The sequence below is a fragment of the Heterocephalus glaber genome, unplaced genomic scaffold, assembly GCF_053883595.1.
Source record: "Heterocephalus glaber isolate CG9 unplaced genomic scaffold, H.glaber_assembly_v1.0 deba00000718, whole genome shotgun sequence".
Lineage (NCBI taxonomy): Eukaryota > Metazoa > Chordata > Mammalia > Rodentia > Bathyergidae > Heterocephalus > Heterocephalus glaber.
This window is the reverse complement of record NW_028258159.1, coordinates 5,569-21,321: the sequence shown is the minus strand read 5'-3', so window position 1 is coordinate 21,321 and position 15,753 is coordinate 5,569. Positions and strand designations below refer to the sequence as shown.

The 15,753-nt window shown below is 43.6% G+C and overlaps 1 protein-coding gene and 1 pseudogene across 1 annotated transcript; one reads left to right on the top strand and one right to left on the bottom strand.

Annotated features, from left to right (window-relative positions):
- On the top strand, positions 1-3,271 carry LOC147829171 (exosome complex exonuclease RRP44-like; annotated as a pseudogene).
- Positions 3,272-4,751: 1,480 nt separating this feature from the next.
- On the bottom strand, positions 4,752-9,326 carry LOC147829170 (uncharacterized). The gene is made up of 3 exons (XM_087206774.1): positions 9,220-9,326; positions 6,278-7,282; positions 4,752-4,804 (listed from the first exon to the last, which is right to left on the bottom strand). Exons 1-3 carry the CDS (start codon positions 9,281-9,283, stop codon positions 4,800-4,802), a joined length of 1,074 nt encoding a protein of 357 aa, XP_087062900.1. The 5' UTR covers positions 9,284-9,326; the 3' UTR covers positions 4,752-4,799.
- Between the last annotated feature and the right edge of the window lie 6,427 nt (positions 9,327-15,753).

The following is a 15,753-nucleotide window of genomic DNA, read 5'->3' as shown; positions in this document are numbered from 1 at the left end:
ATGCTCAAGTCCAAGACGTTCTTTAAAAAGACCCGGACCGGCGGCGTGCTGAAGATCGTGCGCGAGCACTACCTGCGCGATGACATCGGCTGCGGGGCTCCCGGGCGCGCGGAGTGTGGCGGGGCGCACGGGGGGCCGGCGCTCGAGCTGCAGCCCCAGGACCCGGCAAGCAGCCTCTGGCCGCGGCCTCACTACCTGCTGCCTGACACCAACGTGTTGCTGCACCAGATCGATGTTCTGGAGGACCCTGCCATCAGGAATGTAATTGTGCTACAAACACTTCTCCAGGAAGTGAGAAATCGGAGTGCCCCTGTATATAAAAGAATCCGGGATGTGACTAATAACCAAGAAAAGCATTTCTATACGTTCACTAATGAGCACCATAGAGAGACCTATGTAGAACAAGAACAAGGAGAAAATGCTAATGATAGAAATGAGAGAGCCATTCGAGTAGCAGCAAAATGGTACAATGAACATCTGAAGAAAATGTCGGCAGAAAATCAGCTGCAAGTTATCTTTATAACCAATGATCTCAAAAACAAAGAGAAAGCTGTAGAAGAAGGAATGCCAGCATTCACATGTGAAGAGTATAGAAAGAGCCTAACTGCTAACCCTGAACTCATAGATCGTCTTGCTTGTTTGTCTGATGAAGGGAATGAAATGGAAAGTGGAAAAATAATATTTTCAGAGCATCTTCCCTTAAGTAAGCTACAACAGGGTATAAAATCTGGTGTATACCTTCAAGGAACATTCAGAGCTAGCAGGGAAAATTACTTAGAAGCTACAGTGTGGATTCATGGAGACACTGAAGAAAATAAAGAGATAATTGTACAAGGACTTAAATATCTAAACCGAGCTAGTCATGAAGATGTTGTGGCTGTGGCCCTTCTCCCCAAGAGTCAGTGGGTAGCGCCGTCTTCTGGGGTGTCGCGGTCTGGCCGCAACCTGTCGAGCAAGACCTGAGTGGGGACGTAAGGATTGAGAAAGAAGAAACAGAGTGACGGGAGGGCCCACAAAGACCCAGCGAGCAAGTTTATTTCCACCTCTCTTTTATACATTCAGTGAGTAAGGTCATTAACCATGACCTTTATCCAAAAACACCTGCTTCCTTGTTTGCTAGTTTTCTAGACACTCCTTGCCCTCAGGGGCTACTTTGTTTCAGGGGGTTACAGAAGGTTCATCTTGTTGCCAGGGCAATCTCTAAAGGTAAACATCGGAATTAGCGAAGACATGGTTCCCCATAACACAGTCTCCTGGATATTTATAACAGAGGGTAAAGTTAAAATGAAGCTTTTTGGCTGACACCGCTCCCCACACTGGGGTGTTACAGGATGAAGGTCAAAATGAAGATGATGTGGAAAAAGAAGAGGAGAGAGAGAGCACTTGCTTAAGACTGCTATAAATGAAAAAATGTTAAAGCCCACAGGTAGAGTTGTAGGAATAAGAAGAAGGAATTGGAGACCTTATTGTGGCATGCTTTCCAAGTCTGATATTAAGGAGTCAAGAAGACATCTCTTTACACCTGCTGATAAAAGAATTCCCCAGATTCGGATAGAAACCAGACAGGCTTCTGCATTAGAAGGACGGCGAATTATTGTTGCTATTGATGGTTGGCCCAGAAATTCCAGATATCCAAATGGACACTTTGTAAAAAATTTTGGCGATGCTGGAGAAAAAGAGACTGAAACAGAAGCTTTGTTATTTGAACACGATGTTCCTCATCAGCCTTTCTCCCAGGCTGTTCTTAGCTTTTTGCCAAAGATGCCCTGGAGCATTACTGAAAACATGAAAAACCGAGAAGACCTAAGGCATCTGTGTTTGTAGTGTGGATCCACCAGGATGCACTGATATAGATGATGCTCTGCATTGTAGAGAGCTCAAAAATGGGAATTTGGAGGTTGGTGTTCACATTGCTGATGTTAGCCATTTTATTAGGCCAGGAAATGCCTTGGATCAAGAATCAGCCAGAAGAGGAACAACTGTGTATCTCTGTGAAAAGAGGATTGACCTGGTTCCAGAGTTGCTTAGCTCTAATTTATGTTCCTTAAGGTGTAATGTTGACATGCTGGCATTTTCATGTATTTGGGAAATGAGTCACAATGCTGAAATCTTAAAAACAAGATTTACCAAAAGTGTCCTTAACTCAAAGGCTTCTCTTACTTATGCTGAGGTGCAGATGAGAATTGATTCAGCAACCATGAATGATGATATTACCACTAGTCTCCGTGGACTAAATAAACTCGGTAAAATTCTGAAAAAAGGAAGAACTGAGAAAGGGGCTTTGACATTTTCTTCTCCAGAAGTTTGATTTCACATGGACAGTGAAACTCATGATCCTATAGATCTACAGGCCAAGGAACTTAGAGAAACAAATTCCATGGTGGAAGAATTTATGGTACTTGCTAATATCTCTGTGGCAAAAAAAATTCATGAAGAATTTTCTGAACATGCTCTGCTAAGAAAGCACCCTGCCCCCCCCCATCAAATTATGAAATCCTTGTTAAGGCAGCTAAGTCCAAGAATTTGGAAATTAAGACTGATACGGCCATATCATTGACTGACTCTTTGGACCGAGCCGAGTCTCCTGCTTTTCCATATCTAACACTCTGTTAAGAATACTGGCCACTCGCTGTATGATGCAAGCTGTGTACTTCTGTTCTGGAATGGATAATGATTTCCATCACTATGGCTTAGCATCTCCAATATACACTCATTTTACTTCTCCTATCAGAAGATATGCAGACATCATTGTTCACCGGCTGTTGGCTGTGGCTATTGGGGCTGACTGTACTTATCCAGAGTTGACAGACAAACACAAGCTTGCAGATATTTGTAAAATCCTCAATTTCTGGCACAAAATGGCTCAATATGCTCAGCGTGCATCAGTGGCTTTTCATACGCAGTTATTTTTCAAAAGCAAAGGAATAGTAAGTGAAGAAGCCTATATCCTCTTTGTAAGAAAGAATGCTATATTGTGGTGTTAATTCCAGAGTATGGTTTAGAAGGGACAGTTTCTTTTGAAGAAAAGGACAAACCAAAACCACAGCTTGTTTATGATGATGGGACCCTTTCACTTAAAATAGGAGGGACGGTGTTCCATGCGTTTGACAAAGTTAAAGTGAAAATCACGTTAGACTCATCTAATCTTCAGCATCAGAAAATCCGAATGGCCCTGGTAGAACCACAGGCACCAGGAATAAGCATCCCGAATGAGATTTCAAACATGGACATTAATGAACCAGAGGAAAAGAAGAGGAAGCTTGAAAAGTAGCTACTTTCAACAGCAAACTTCGAAGACTTCCTTTATAAAAACAAATAACTTGAGAGAATACTTCTGAGCTCTGTGATAGTTTGTTACTTTTAAATTCATTTTGATAATGTCAGAAATTTGCATTTTTATTGAACTGTTGACTGTCTTATCATGCTACTTCATTTTTAGATTGAGCAGAACTATTTATGCAGAAAAATTCAATTGAATAGCCATCACTTAAATCGTGACAGGATAGCACCTTCAGGGATCTGTAAAGACCATTTAAATGGAGCACTCATCTGCTCATTGAAGAGATTAATTTTGCATAAGTACTTTGATTATTTAATATTTTAAAAAACTATTTCCCTACAGAAGGAAATAGGCAAATAACAATTCTTCCTAAATTTTGAAAGCTGTCAGTGTTTGGTACATAATCTCCTTTGCCATTTTAATTTTCCAAACTTACACAGCAAGTATTTCCCCACTATGATAAAAAGTCTCTTGTGGTCCTTGAAAGGCTGTGAATATTTGGGAATTGGTAGGAAGACAAACAGGGTATTTTGACCTGACTGGGAAAATAGTTTGTTGTTACCAGGTAGTAAGTGCGATCATCATCCTTGACCTTCAGCTCCAAAGTCTCCCCAAAAGAAGATATTAAAACTTAGAACAGATGGTACTTGAAATGTCTCCTTCTTGTTACTTATAAAAAACAGACAGTGGCTTTTAAATTGCGATTGTATCAGATTGTATATGAGAAAGAGAATTGTATTAAGGACATGTTAAAAGGAACCTATTAAAATAAGCATTTGGTGTAAAAAAAAAAAAAGTGTAAGTGAAGTCTTTCAAACACCACTATATCCTGGTCGAATGGTATCTATCCTAATTCTGACTTGTATATTAGGTGGACAGGTGTCCAAAGATTTCAAAAATGAAAAGAGTGAGACCTTATTATCCTGTCCTACCTCATTGGTTAGATCATGCTGCCTCTTCTGTGAAATCCCTTCAGGTGTGGACAAAGAATGGTGGGGCATGGGGAGAAGGAAGAATTGGGCAACAATAAGATAGAGGGAAGGAGAGAAATAGGCTCCAGTGAGAAGGGGCCCACGAATACATTTGTGTCCCAAGAAAGCAGGTTCAACTATGCTGGAAATATTAGGGATGCTTCAGAACTTGCTATCACTTGCTGTACATATTCTGTTTCCAGAACATTTAACAATTATTAATTGATATTCTGAGAGTATTTTTTCAAATTGCAGTTTTCCCACAGAGTCCAGGAAAATACTAGGACAGTGCCTGAAAGTGAAAGAATGACCTCACCTTTCCACCTGTGTGCTGGCTTAGGCAAAATGTAAGGAAAACAACCATGACAATGACCATGGGCCTCTGAATGTTGTTAGCAATGGTTGTGAAATTCAAGATTCTCCAGTACCGAGAGAGAGGAGACGGCAATCAGAAATGGCATGCTGATTATTTTATTAGAATATTGATGATGCAGTTATGACTGCGTTCTTCCAACGGGGTCATGTTCTGAAGGACGTCACCTTCTCATTCACTCTGTGAAAGCAACAAACAAGCAAGAAGGTTACAGAGGAGAAGTGACAGACAGTTCAAGAGGCTCCCAATATCTAGCTGGCATCACAGAAATGCAGCAGGTGAGACCCAGACATGTCTTCCTCTGACCTTCTTCTTCCCCTTTCCTTCCTAATTTCTGCCTGTCAGTTCTTCTTAGGCACCCAGGACATAGTGTGCTCTCGATCGTTCTTTGTGAAATGAAGAAATAAAGATGATTCCTAAGCTGTTTATCTTTTAGTTGCTACAGAAAATTATCAAAGGAATATTTACAAAGAGGATCACTGCAACACCTAATTCCAGGAATGGAATTTCAACCAATCAAAGTGACAACTAATGGGTTGGATTGATTCAAAATTATGGTAAAACTAAAAATTGGAGTAGTGTACAATTTATAAAACAAAGTAAGAAGAATGTAAGAAAGATTGATGGAAAAGGAAGAGAAAAGAAGAGAAGAAGGAGGACAGGAAGAAAGGAAAAAGGAAGGATGGAAAGAGGGATGGCTGGAAGGAAAGAAGGAAGAGAAATGCAGAAAGGGAAAGGTAGAAAGGAAAGGAAAAAGGGGAGGAGGGAAAGAGGGCTGGAGTACGGATGGAAAGAGAAAGACAACAGAAAGATCTGGATAACTCTGTGAGCTGACTTGGATGTTCACTACAAAATATGTTATGCCCAATGGGCCACACAGATCCTTGTGGCATCATTTTTAAGCCAGAATACCAGCATGACTTGCTTATATGTGTACAACTGTTTCAAAGAGGATGTGTGCAGGAAGTTATGATGCTGTGGGCTGGGGATGTGGGAGGTGGGATAAGACCAGCCTTCCAGATTCAGCTTCATGCCCTTCTCTTCCAGGAGCTTCTTTTCCATCTTGGGCATGGATTCCATTCATGGTAAGGATGTCCAAGTCAAGGTGACATGTAAGAGCACAGACGTGAATGTGACTCAGCAGGGGCACTGGCACTGCCAGTTGTGGTGTGAGATGGAACTGAGCTAAGTGTGTTCAGGTGGAAATGTGACATTGGAAGTCACTGGCACTGCGAAGGAGGCAGAGGACCAAGGGGGAGAACATGGCACCACTTCCTCTAAAGAACACCACTAACCATTTGGCAAAAGACAATTCTGGGGCAGCGTTCCTGAAAATCACTACTATCATGGGAGATTTGTAAAAAGAAAGGTTCTTGCTGGGCTAACCCTGAAGATCTGAATGACAATACTAAAAATTGGGCTTCAGTGACCACATCAACTGAACTTCATGCCAGATGAATGGCTGTCACACTGCACTTTAATAAGTATTGGAGTTAGGGCCAGTGTTAAAGAGAGAGCTTAAATCTCACCTGGAACTGCACTGAGATCATTGAGCTCAATCCCTGGGGTATTCTGGGTGGTTTATCCTTTGAGGGAAGTTGGGACGCACAGTGGGGCCTTCCAGGATGTCATGAGGAAAATACAGCTGCTTACCTTCTTCCTGGGGTGGACCTTGCTGGTTTCCAGGACGAGGAGGACGATTGGGCCGCTGCTGACCTCCTTGTGGGGGTGGACCTTGCTTATATAAAGAACGAGGAGGGCGATTCTGTGGGCCTCCTTGTTGGGGTGGGCCCTGCTGGTTTCCAGGAGGAGAAGGACCACTGGGCTGCTGCTGACCTCCTTGTGGGGCTGGACCTTGCTGATGTAAGGAACGAGGGGGGCGATTCTGTGGGCCTCCTTGTTGGGGTGGGCCCTGCTGGTTTCCAGGAGGAGAAGGACCACTGGGCTGCTGCTGACCTCCTTGTGGGGGTGGACCTTGCTGATGTAAGGAACGAGGGGGGCGATTCTGTGGGCCTCCTTGTTGGGGTGGGCCCTGCTGGTTTCCAGGAGGAGAAGGACCACTGCGCTGCTGCTGACCTCCTTGTGGGGGTGGACCTTGCTGATGTAAGGAACGAGGGGGGCGATTCTGTGGGCGTCCTTGTTGGGGTGGGCCTTGCTGGTTTCCAGGAGGAGAAGGACCACTGGGCTGCTGCTGACCTCCTTGTGGGGGTGGACCTTGCTGATGTAAGGAGCGAGGAGGGCGATTCTGTGGGCCTCCTTGTTGGGGTGGGCCCTGCTGGTTTCCAGGAGGAGAAGGACCACTGGGCTGCTGCTGACCTCCTTGTGGGGGTGGACCTTGCTGATTTAAAGAACGAGTAGTGCGATTCTGCTTCTCGTCTCCTTGTTTGGGTGGTCCATGTTGTTGTCCAGGAGGAGGAGGTGGAGGAGGTGGAGGAGGCTTAGGCTGGCCTCCGGGTTGGGGTGGTTTTGGACGTGGTCCAGGAGGAGGAGGACGAGGATGTGGCTTGGGTGGTTTCTCAGGTTTATCATCACCCTCTTCTTTGCTATCACCCTCATCTTCACCATCGCCTTCATCTTCACCATCGCCTTCATCTTTAACATCATCATCCACTGGAGTCTCGTGTGCCAGACCAAAGCCCTGGTGTTGGTCCTCAGACTCTGTGTGGTCATAGCAAAGGATAGATGAGCTCAGTGGCAGAAGACTCTCCTTCTCTACCTCTCTGACCTGGTCACATGCTCTCCTGCTTCCAGACCAGCCTCTTGGCTCCCTCTCTTTCACCCAGTCCCTTTCCACAGAGAGCTTCTCCAGACCCACTCACTAAAGACAGGCAATATGTGCAAAATCTCAGCCACTGGTAATTGAGAGTATGATTTCTCTCCGTTTGTCAGAAAAAGAAAAGTTGGACACCTGGAGTAAACAGAGGACATGGCTAAGACACATAAGAAGCAAAGGGGAAGGATTATCATGTATGCTGCCAGTTGTATTAGTGGAGACAGTATTGTAATAACTTTCTGCCTGTGAATCCAAGTCAGGACATGTAGGTTCTATGTAGAAATTTAGCTAGGTGCTGAGCAAGAGCCCTGGACTCCTGTGGAGGAAAACTGCAGAGATAAAAGAGACAGAAAGTGACGGTTCATATAGGATTCTTTGAAAAGTGGTGGCCATGTATTTATCATCTACAAGGATAGAGCTGAGTGGAGAAACATAGAAGAAAATGAGATAGTCTCATATTTCTGGGCATTTCACAGATGGCCATAGGTGTCTGAGAAGGAACATCGGCAAGATAGTAACCAGGGAGTGACTCTCAGCTCCGCAGAGGAGCTGAGGAGCAAAATCAGGATGCATCATGTGTCAGCGATCACTTCTGTGTGAGGACATGGGGAGCCTCCTCCTGGTGTCACTAGAGCTGGTCCTCCCGGTTACTGAAATTGTGAGCCAGGTCACAGTCCTCAGAATGGCAGGTGGGGAGGGTTTGTCTGTATCTCTAAGGGGAGTATGACAATCAGTCATGCCCAAAATGAAAGATCAACCTAATAAGACATTGCAGGATGGCAAAATATTTCAAGGAAAGAAGGAAGAGAAGGTTGGCTGAGGATGAATGGGCCTGTACATGACACTAGGGAGGAGGAGTCTTCACAGGTGACCTCTAGGATTAAAAGCACAGATGAAGTGAAAAGTTCACTGTCAGTCTTTCGGGGCTCACAGATGCCCTATGAGGAAAGGTGATTTGCAATCCCAACATGAACATCCCCAAGTGAACCCTCTGTAGTCCACAGCCACTCTCTGTGCTCATCTCCTTGCAAAGTGAAGGATGTCTAAGGGTTTCCAGGGCAGTTGCTAGGCTGAGTCTCAAACACTTCTCACTACACCTTTGTCAATCCTCCTGTTTTTTCTCTAGAATCCCCCAAACATCACTGCTTCTTCTTTTTAAGTATTTCAGTTATTTCCATATCATATTTCTTGTTGCTCTGCCCTCCTCCTTCATTAAATCCTTTGCTCAAGTCAATGTTCTGCCTCAAGAAAGGAAACCAGCATTAAACAATTGTGGACAGAGTTACACAACTCCTCCCTGCACACTGAAATACTGTATGTGGTGGAGAGAAAACTAGGAAAATGATCCCTGATATTTCTCCGTCATTACACAGGTACTGAAATCTGTTACCCACTTCATTGTCTTTGAAATGACTCTTCTGTGTGTGCTTCTCTATAGTGAGTCCTGAATTCCCTTGGCAGAAAGGCTCCCAGCACCCTACCCGGATTTAGGTCAAGTCCTCACAGCTGGGCTCCCCTGGATGGGTCCTCCCATCATCCCACCCATCCTTCACAGCACAGAGAGCTGTATCAACAAACACAAAGCTAACCTGGTCATTTCTCTGATCAAAAGTTATAGTGGTACCCCTATTACCTTTCATAAAAGTAGAAGGTCTTGATGTGGAATGGGGACAGAATGGATCTTAACCCTGCCTTAAGAACTCCACCGGCCTGTATTTCCTTTTGTTGCTTTCCCTTGGTGACGCACCCTCTCCACCTCTGCAGTGTGGTCTCCTGAGCCCCAAGCAGAGTCCCATCACAGCCTCACCCCGCTCCCTTGTACCTTTGTATGAGCTCTCAGCTGAGCTCAGGGCCAGCAGGGCCGCTGTCAGTAGAACCACCAGCATCTTGCAGGAGGCTCTGGAGTTGCTCCCGAGTCTGTGCTGGGGAGACGGGGAAGCTCCCTTTATAAGGAGGAGCAGCACAATGGCGCCTTCAGCTCCATGCTCTGTGACCTCACAACTAAAATACCAGGATGACATGCATCCCTTGTTTCTGTCTGGGACAACAGCCCAGTAGGATGCATGGGAAGGAGCTTGTTCTCAATGATTTCTAAAAGCTGCAACATGTGATTTGGACAACAGGCTTGGTGGAACTTTGTCCATGCCTTAGGCACAGCTAACAGAAATGAAGTTCCATGATTGTGTGAGCTGCCACGTGTTTGCCCATGCTGTGCCTTTGTCCCGTCCTCTGCATTTCTATTTGAATACAAGGCTTGGTGTGAACATGTACATTCGGCTCAGCAGTGATCCTGTCAGCCCAATTGACCTGGTCAATAGCTAGGGTTGTCATTATTCCAGACACTTCCTCAGCTGTGACCTATGTTCCCCTGTTTGTGTATTCCACCAAAAATGTGATGATATACACTGCATGTCTTCTCAACTCGGGAAAGGGTTAGGAGACCCCCACATGAACATATGGGAACTAAAGGTTCATCTCAACCTGCTCAGACTCAGAAAGATTGTCCAGGATTCCAGGATTCCCTGCATCTGGCCCCCACTGGGGAAGCTTCAGTGCCATGTAAACAAATTCCTTACACAGACTGTTCTTACTAATGTTCCTGGGAGCCACTAAAGCAAAACGACCACAGGTCCCCATGTGTCGTGACAGGTATGCAGACTAATAGGCCCATGGTGTCTTGTGTGCCTAGACTCTTCTATGGTCTTTTCCTTTTTTAGGATGTTTTGCAAGAATGTGCTTAGGCATGTTACATTTGGAAACCTTGTGAATCACTACCACTGAATATTGATTGGCCATCAGTTTGCACCTGAAGAAGGCAATCTGCTTTCCTGGGACAGTCTCCATGGCCTTGCATCCACATTCTGGTTCACAGGCACACTCTACACTATTTCTCTAGATTGGCCTTCAGTACGCAGGATCTGCTCAACAATATTCTGACAAGCATGCCTTCCCACTCTCTGGGATCTTATTTGTGATATTATATGTTCCGATTCAATCCTCTGGCATTGACTCCTCATCTTATACTTGGCTTTTCCCTCATGCCTTTTAGGGGAAATCACTTATTGAATTTTCCCTCTGAGAGTTCCTTCTATATTTTACTAGCTATGTTACAGTTTTCATTTCAAAAATCGGTTGCAATTTGTAGGTTTCCAACAGAACTTCCCTGGGTGCACTGGCTGCTCATTCCCTTGGCTCTAGTGCTTACACCCTATTTCTATTAAGGGAAAATCTGAATGAGCGAGTTAAGCGGCTGCCATTCCAAATTTCAGAACTGTGTAGGTCTGCAGCGATTGCTCAGCACAGTGCAGAAACAGTGATACTTTGAGGACAGGTTGGTTGGAGGTAGGTAGGCAGGGCCATGTGACTTGAAGTCCTGAAAACAGGTCCCTGTGCTTCACTGGGTCCTCTGTTAGGCACATACAAGTGTCTGTACAGGTCTTCTCTGCGGCGTGAGGAGGATGTTTCAGGAAGACTTCCCACACAACAAAATTTGCTCCCTATACCGTAACTGGCATTGTGGCCAGTTAATGACTTTTTCCTGGCATCCATATGGACGGATCCTGAAGGAGAATATATATTTCCAGTGGACATTTCCAGTGAGTTAAGGGTGAAGTGTTCCACCTGTGCTGCTCAGCTGTATGGGAGGCAGACTACAGGCTTGGTCCGTGCAGATGCTTCTCTTTATTGCCATGGCTGCTTCTGGTTTCTAGAGGTACTGTAGAAGTTCACCTGGAGGTGAGGGGTCCTGAGCAGGTGGGGTATGGTCTTCATTCAGGTAACAAGGGAAGGTCACAGAGAAGGGACCAGGGTGAGTTCCAGGCAGACTTGCTCTCCTTGCTTGGACAGCTGGGGAAGCAGAAGTCCTGGAGAAGCCAAATTTGTCTTTGACCTAAGGGCCCTTGAACAGAGAAAGTCATCCTGACAAATGTCTTTTGGTCTAAGGCCTTTTTCTGATCTTCTACAATGGCAGCAAATGGTGGAAGGCATTGCTGTGTCGTGAAAGAAAAATATCATCTATGAGCTGAGCAGGCACAGCTAAATCAGTTCATGGAAGTATCACCAGGAAGACTGTCAGTCAGGGCCAGGCCTGAAGAAAGACATGGGCTGTGCAGGCAGTGCAGTGAGTGTCCGGGGAGGGCCTTGTCTGCAATAATTCACTTCCCCCTAACACACCAAGAATGGAGTTAGTGACTTCCATGGCCTAATTCCTGCTCTTCTCCGGTTTTCTTTGCTCTGAGGGCCAAAACTATCTTCAGATTCGGTGAAGTTAAGGAAAGAAATTTAATTTCCCACAGCTTTGGAGACTACAAGTCGACCCTTAATATAGCAGCTCATTCCCTTTCCTCAGGACCCTCTCCTGGTGGCTTCTTGAGTATCGCCTCCTCACTGCATTTTCCATGGGGTCTCGTCTGCACGTGGAATCCTGGTGTCTCCCTGTGTCCAGGTGTCCTCGTCTAGTCACACGCGTCACTGTCAGGTTGGATTGTTTCTTTTCCTACTACACCTGTTATAAATTCATCACCTCTTTAAATTCCCATCCCTCCAAACACATATAGATTCGGAGGTACTGGCTTGGGCATTAAAACACAGAGAGTCCTGCAAGAAGACAAAATACAGCTCAGAACACCTGGCTGTGTGTTCTTCATTAACGATGGTTGCTTCATCCAATTGCTCAAAACTCGGAGTGATTTTTGACTCATCACTGCCCAGACACTGGCCATTAGCTAATCGAGTTGGTGCCACTTTCAAAATATTTGCTGCATATGGCCACTCCCATACATTGCTTTCTGGCAATGATTTTCTCTCTGTCGACCTATCATTATTCTGCCCACTGATACTGATAAAGGCTGAGTAGAATAGGAAACATTCAGTTAGCACTTGCTTTTTGCAGCTTCCTCTTCCTTGATAGGTCTCATCATCATCACCAGCTGAGCCCAGTGGCTCAGAAGCCACTGGGCCCCGGCCCCACACTCCTGCTACCATGCTTCCCTACTTTCCTGCTATCCATTTGCTTGGATGGTGAGAGGGAATGTGGTCCAGAGAACAAGGGAAAGCACTCATGATGGGTAGAGGGGAAGGGAGACATTCCTGAGATATGGAGAAGTGGAGTAAGAATCTTTTCTGATTGAGGTTCCAGCCATAACTGTTTACACAGACATTTCCTGTACTACCTCCCCGTTATGCACGGATACTCCTACCAGTTCTTTTCTTTTTTAAGAAAACTTGATAAAGTTGTTAAAGCCTATTTTTTGATGTCTCTCTTCAGCACAGTCTACTTTCAAGTCTCTTTTGATGCCAGGTAAAACAAGAGTGGATCAGAACTCCATGAATTAGCAGTGGTGGATCTCTCCCTCTCCCTCTCATAACCTTCCTTCATTTCTCTCTCTGCTAAAAGCTGAACTCGGTCTTTAACCTTAATAGACAAATGCCTATGTCAGAACCACAATTTAACAAGATGGCACACCAAGATTCCACAAATGGGGTCTATCCAATGAAAGACTCCTGCACAGCAAGGCAAAAACAACAAGGGAATACAGAGACAACCTACAGAATGTGGAGAAATTGCCAGTTACTCCTGGTACAGAGGACTAATATCTAGAATATATAAATAACTCAAAAAAAATTATGCCTCCCTAAACAAGAGACCTAATCAAAGAATGGCAATTGAGAGGAACAGACAGTTCTCAGAAGAAGTACCCCTAGTCAAAATGTACAGGAAGACGTTCTCGGTACCTTTGGCCATTAGAGAAATGCAAATCAAAATATAGTAATATAGGGGCCAAGGATTTAGCTCAGTGGTTTCGCTACCTGCTGTGCAAGCGCAAGGACCCGAGTTCGATCCCCGGTACCAAAACAAAAAAGCAGCACAGTAAGATTACATCTCAATCCAGAAAAAATGGCTATAAACAAGGACTCATAAACCACAAATGCTAGGTAGGCTGTGAGGAGAAAGGAACCCTTCTACATAGGTGATGGGCAAGTATGCTAGTACAACCATACTGGAAATCAGCATGGACATTCCTCAAGAAGCTAAAAATAGAAATTCTATTTGAATCAGCTAAATGTCTGCTGGGTATCTCCTCAAAGAGATAAAACCTCCACATTACAGTGATATATGCATTCCTATGTTTATAGCTACACAACTCATAAGAGCTGAGCTATGGAAGTGATGGATATGGCCATTGATAGATGAATAGGTAAATAAAATGTTATACTCATGCAGAATGGTGTACTACTCAGCCAATAAGAAGGATACCTTTTGGGCCAGGATTTATTTCAGTGTGTACATTGCCTGCCTCAAAAGCACAAGGTCCCAAGTTCGATCCCTGGAACCAAAAAATAAAATAAAATAAAATAAAATTAAATTAAATTAAATTAAACAAAATAAAGAATGACATATTTCAGTTACTTGTAGAGATATGGCTGGATCTCAATACCATAATACTAAGTGAAATAATTCAGTCACAGAGAGTTAAATGTTGCATGGTATCTGTAATATCACAGACACAAAATATAAATAATTTAAACAGCAAATTAAAGGAGACATGGGGGAATCAGGGAGCTGAGCTCTGTGGAGATGAAGGAGATTGGGTAAGGCCAGACACCAGAGGGCAAAAGGAGGAAGAGGATGTGAAACTACTCAACTGCAAGTATGTACGTGTATCAATTCTCCAAGATGATTATATTTCTTATGTATCACAGATATAGACTAACAAGAAGTTTTAAATGAATAAATCAGCAAATTTCTACAAATCAATCTTACGTTTACAGACAGTAGCAGGCTATTGTTTTTGTATTGTTCTAGGTTTACAGGAGTCTGGATTGATTACAGTTTGAGAAATTTCCAAAAGCACAAGAACAAAATAGAAGAGTAATACATAGAAAGTAGAAGTTCAAATATTTCCCCAATTACAAATTCCATTGTTTTAAAAATATTTCAGTATATGTGCTAATTTGTCTCATTTCTACTACTCGTTTAAGATTTGTGTTATTATCTGTTTTTTTTTTTGTAAGAATCTCTTTGGTTATGTCTTGTACTCTGAGTAACTACTTTGAAAATAATGAGACAGTGAATAACGATCACTTTTCCTGTATTATTTGATTATGAAATTTTGTTTTTTATAAAATTAAAGATAATTGCATAAGACAAAGAACAAGGGATGGTAATGAGGACTGGAGTGGGAAGGAATCTCCCTACATTCTTGGGGGCAATGTTAGCTAAGAAAACTACCATAGAAATCACTGTGGAAATTTCTCAAAAAACTAAACTAAGAAATACTGTTTGATCCAGCTGTATAATTCCTGAGTTTATTCCATAAGAATGAGTGAGCATACTGTAGTGATTCATGGTACTAATGTTTATAGAAGCACAGTTCACAATAGCCAAGCCGTGGAAACAGCGTAGGGCCCACCATTGGATGAAAAAATAAATAAAATGTGTTTTGCATACACAATAGAATATTCCTCAGCCATAATGAAGAATGAAATCATGTCATTTGAAGAAAAAAATGAATAAAACTAGCGACCATAATATTAAAAGTAATAAACCAGATTCATAAAATTAAATATCATATTTTTATAGGACAAACCAAATAAATGAAATGGAGGAGAAATGACTGGGAACTAGGAGGTAGGCATTAAGAGAAAAGAAAGGGTTTGGTGAGGGAAAAAAGAGAGAGGGTTAATGGGACAGAAAATATTAAGATACATTCAGTACGTATACTTAATATACCGTCATGAACCGCAGCATCCTATATGACTAACACGCACCCAATCAAGCAAACTGTCCTACAGTTGCACTACCGAGGGATGCATAGATGTAGAAAACCAGCCCTACATAGGATGCTCTTCCCAGCTGAGGAGAAATACCACGATGAATTGAATTGTAATCAGATAGGGGATGGACAACCATGAATTATTTCTCATGTAGTGGAAGCGCAAGAGATGATCATTTAGATTGCATTTTGAAACAAGTCTCAATTTCTTGAGACAGCAGGGGGATTATTTGCCTTGGATTAACACAACTTTATTCCCTTCCAGCAGCCTTTTCTTGCTGTGGCTCCAAATCTCGACAGGTGTAGGGGTAGAGCATCACCTGCACCTGTAGGCTGTCCATGTGTCCTATTCCCATTGCAACAAATGAACACAATCATGGCGCTGAAAACAACACAAACCTAGTAATTGCCAGGCATTCTGTAGTTGAGAAATCAAAAGTGTGCCTTAAAGAGCAAGGCATCAGCAAGCTGTGCTCTCTTCTCCCAGCTCTAGGAAGATTGCTCTGGAGCCCAGCCACACTCATTGGCCTCTGCTCCCTAATTCAAGAAGGACAGCATAGCTGATCTTAGACCTTCCCTGA

Bases quoted from the DNA above. Each gene is read 5' to 3' on its own strand.
- LOC147829170 (XM_087206774.1), bottom strand. From the start codon at position 9,283: ATGCTGGTGGTTCTACTGACAGCGGCCCTGCTGGCCCTGAGCTCAGCT. The intron at 7,283-9,219 runs GTACAAGGGAGC...ATGACCACACAG, and splicing joins AGCTGAGAGCTCATACAAAG to AGTCTGAGGACCAACACCAG.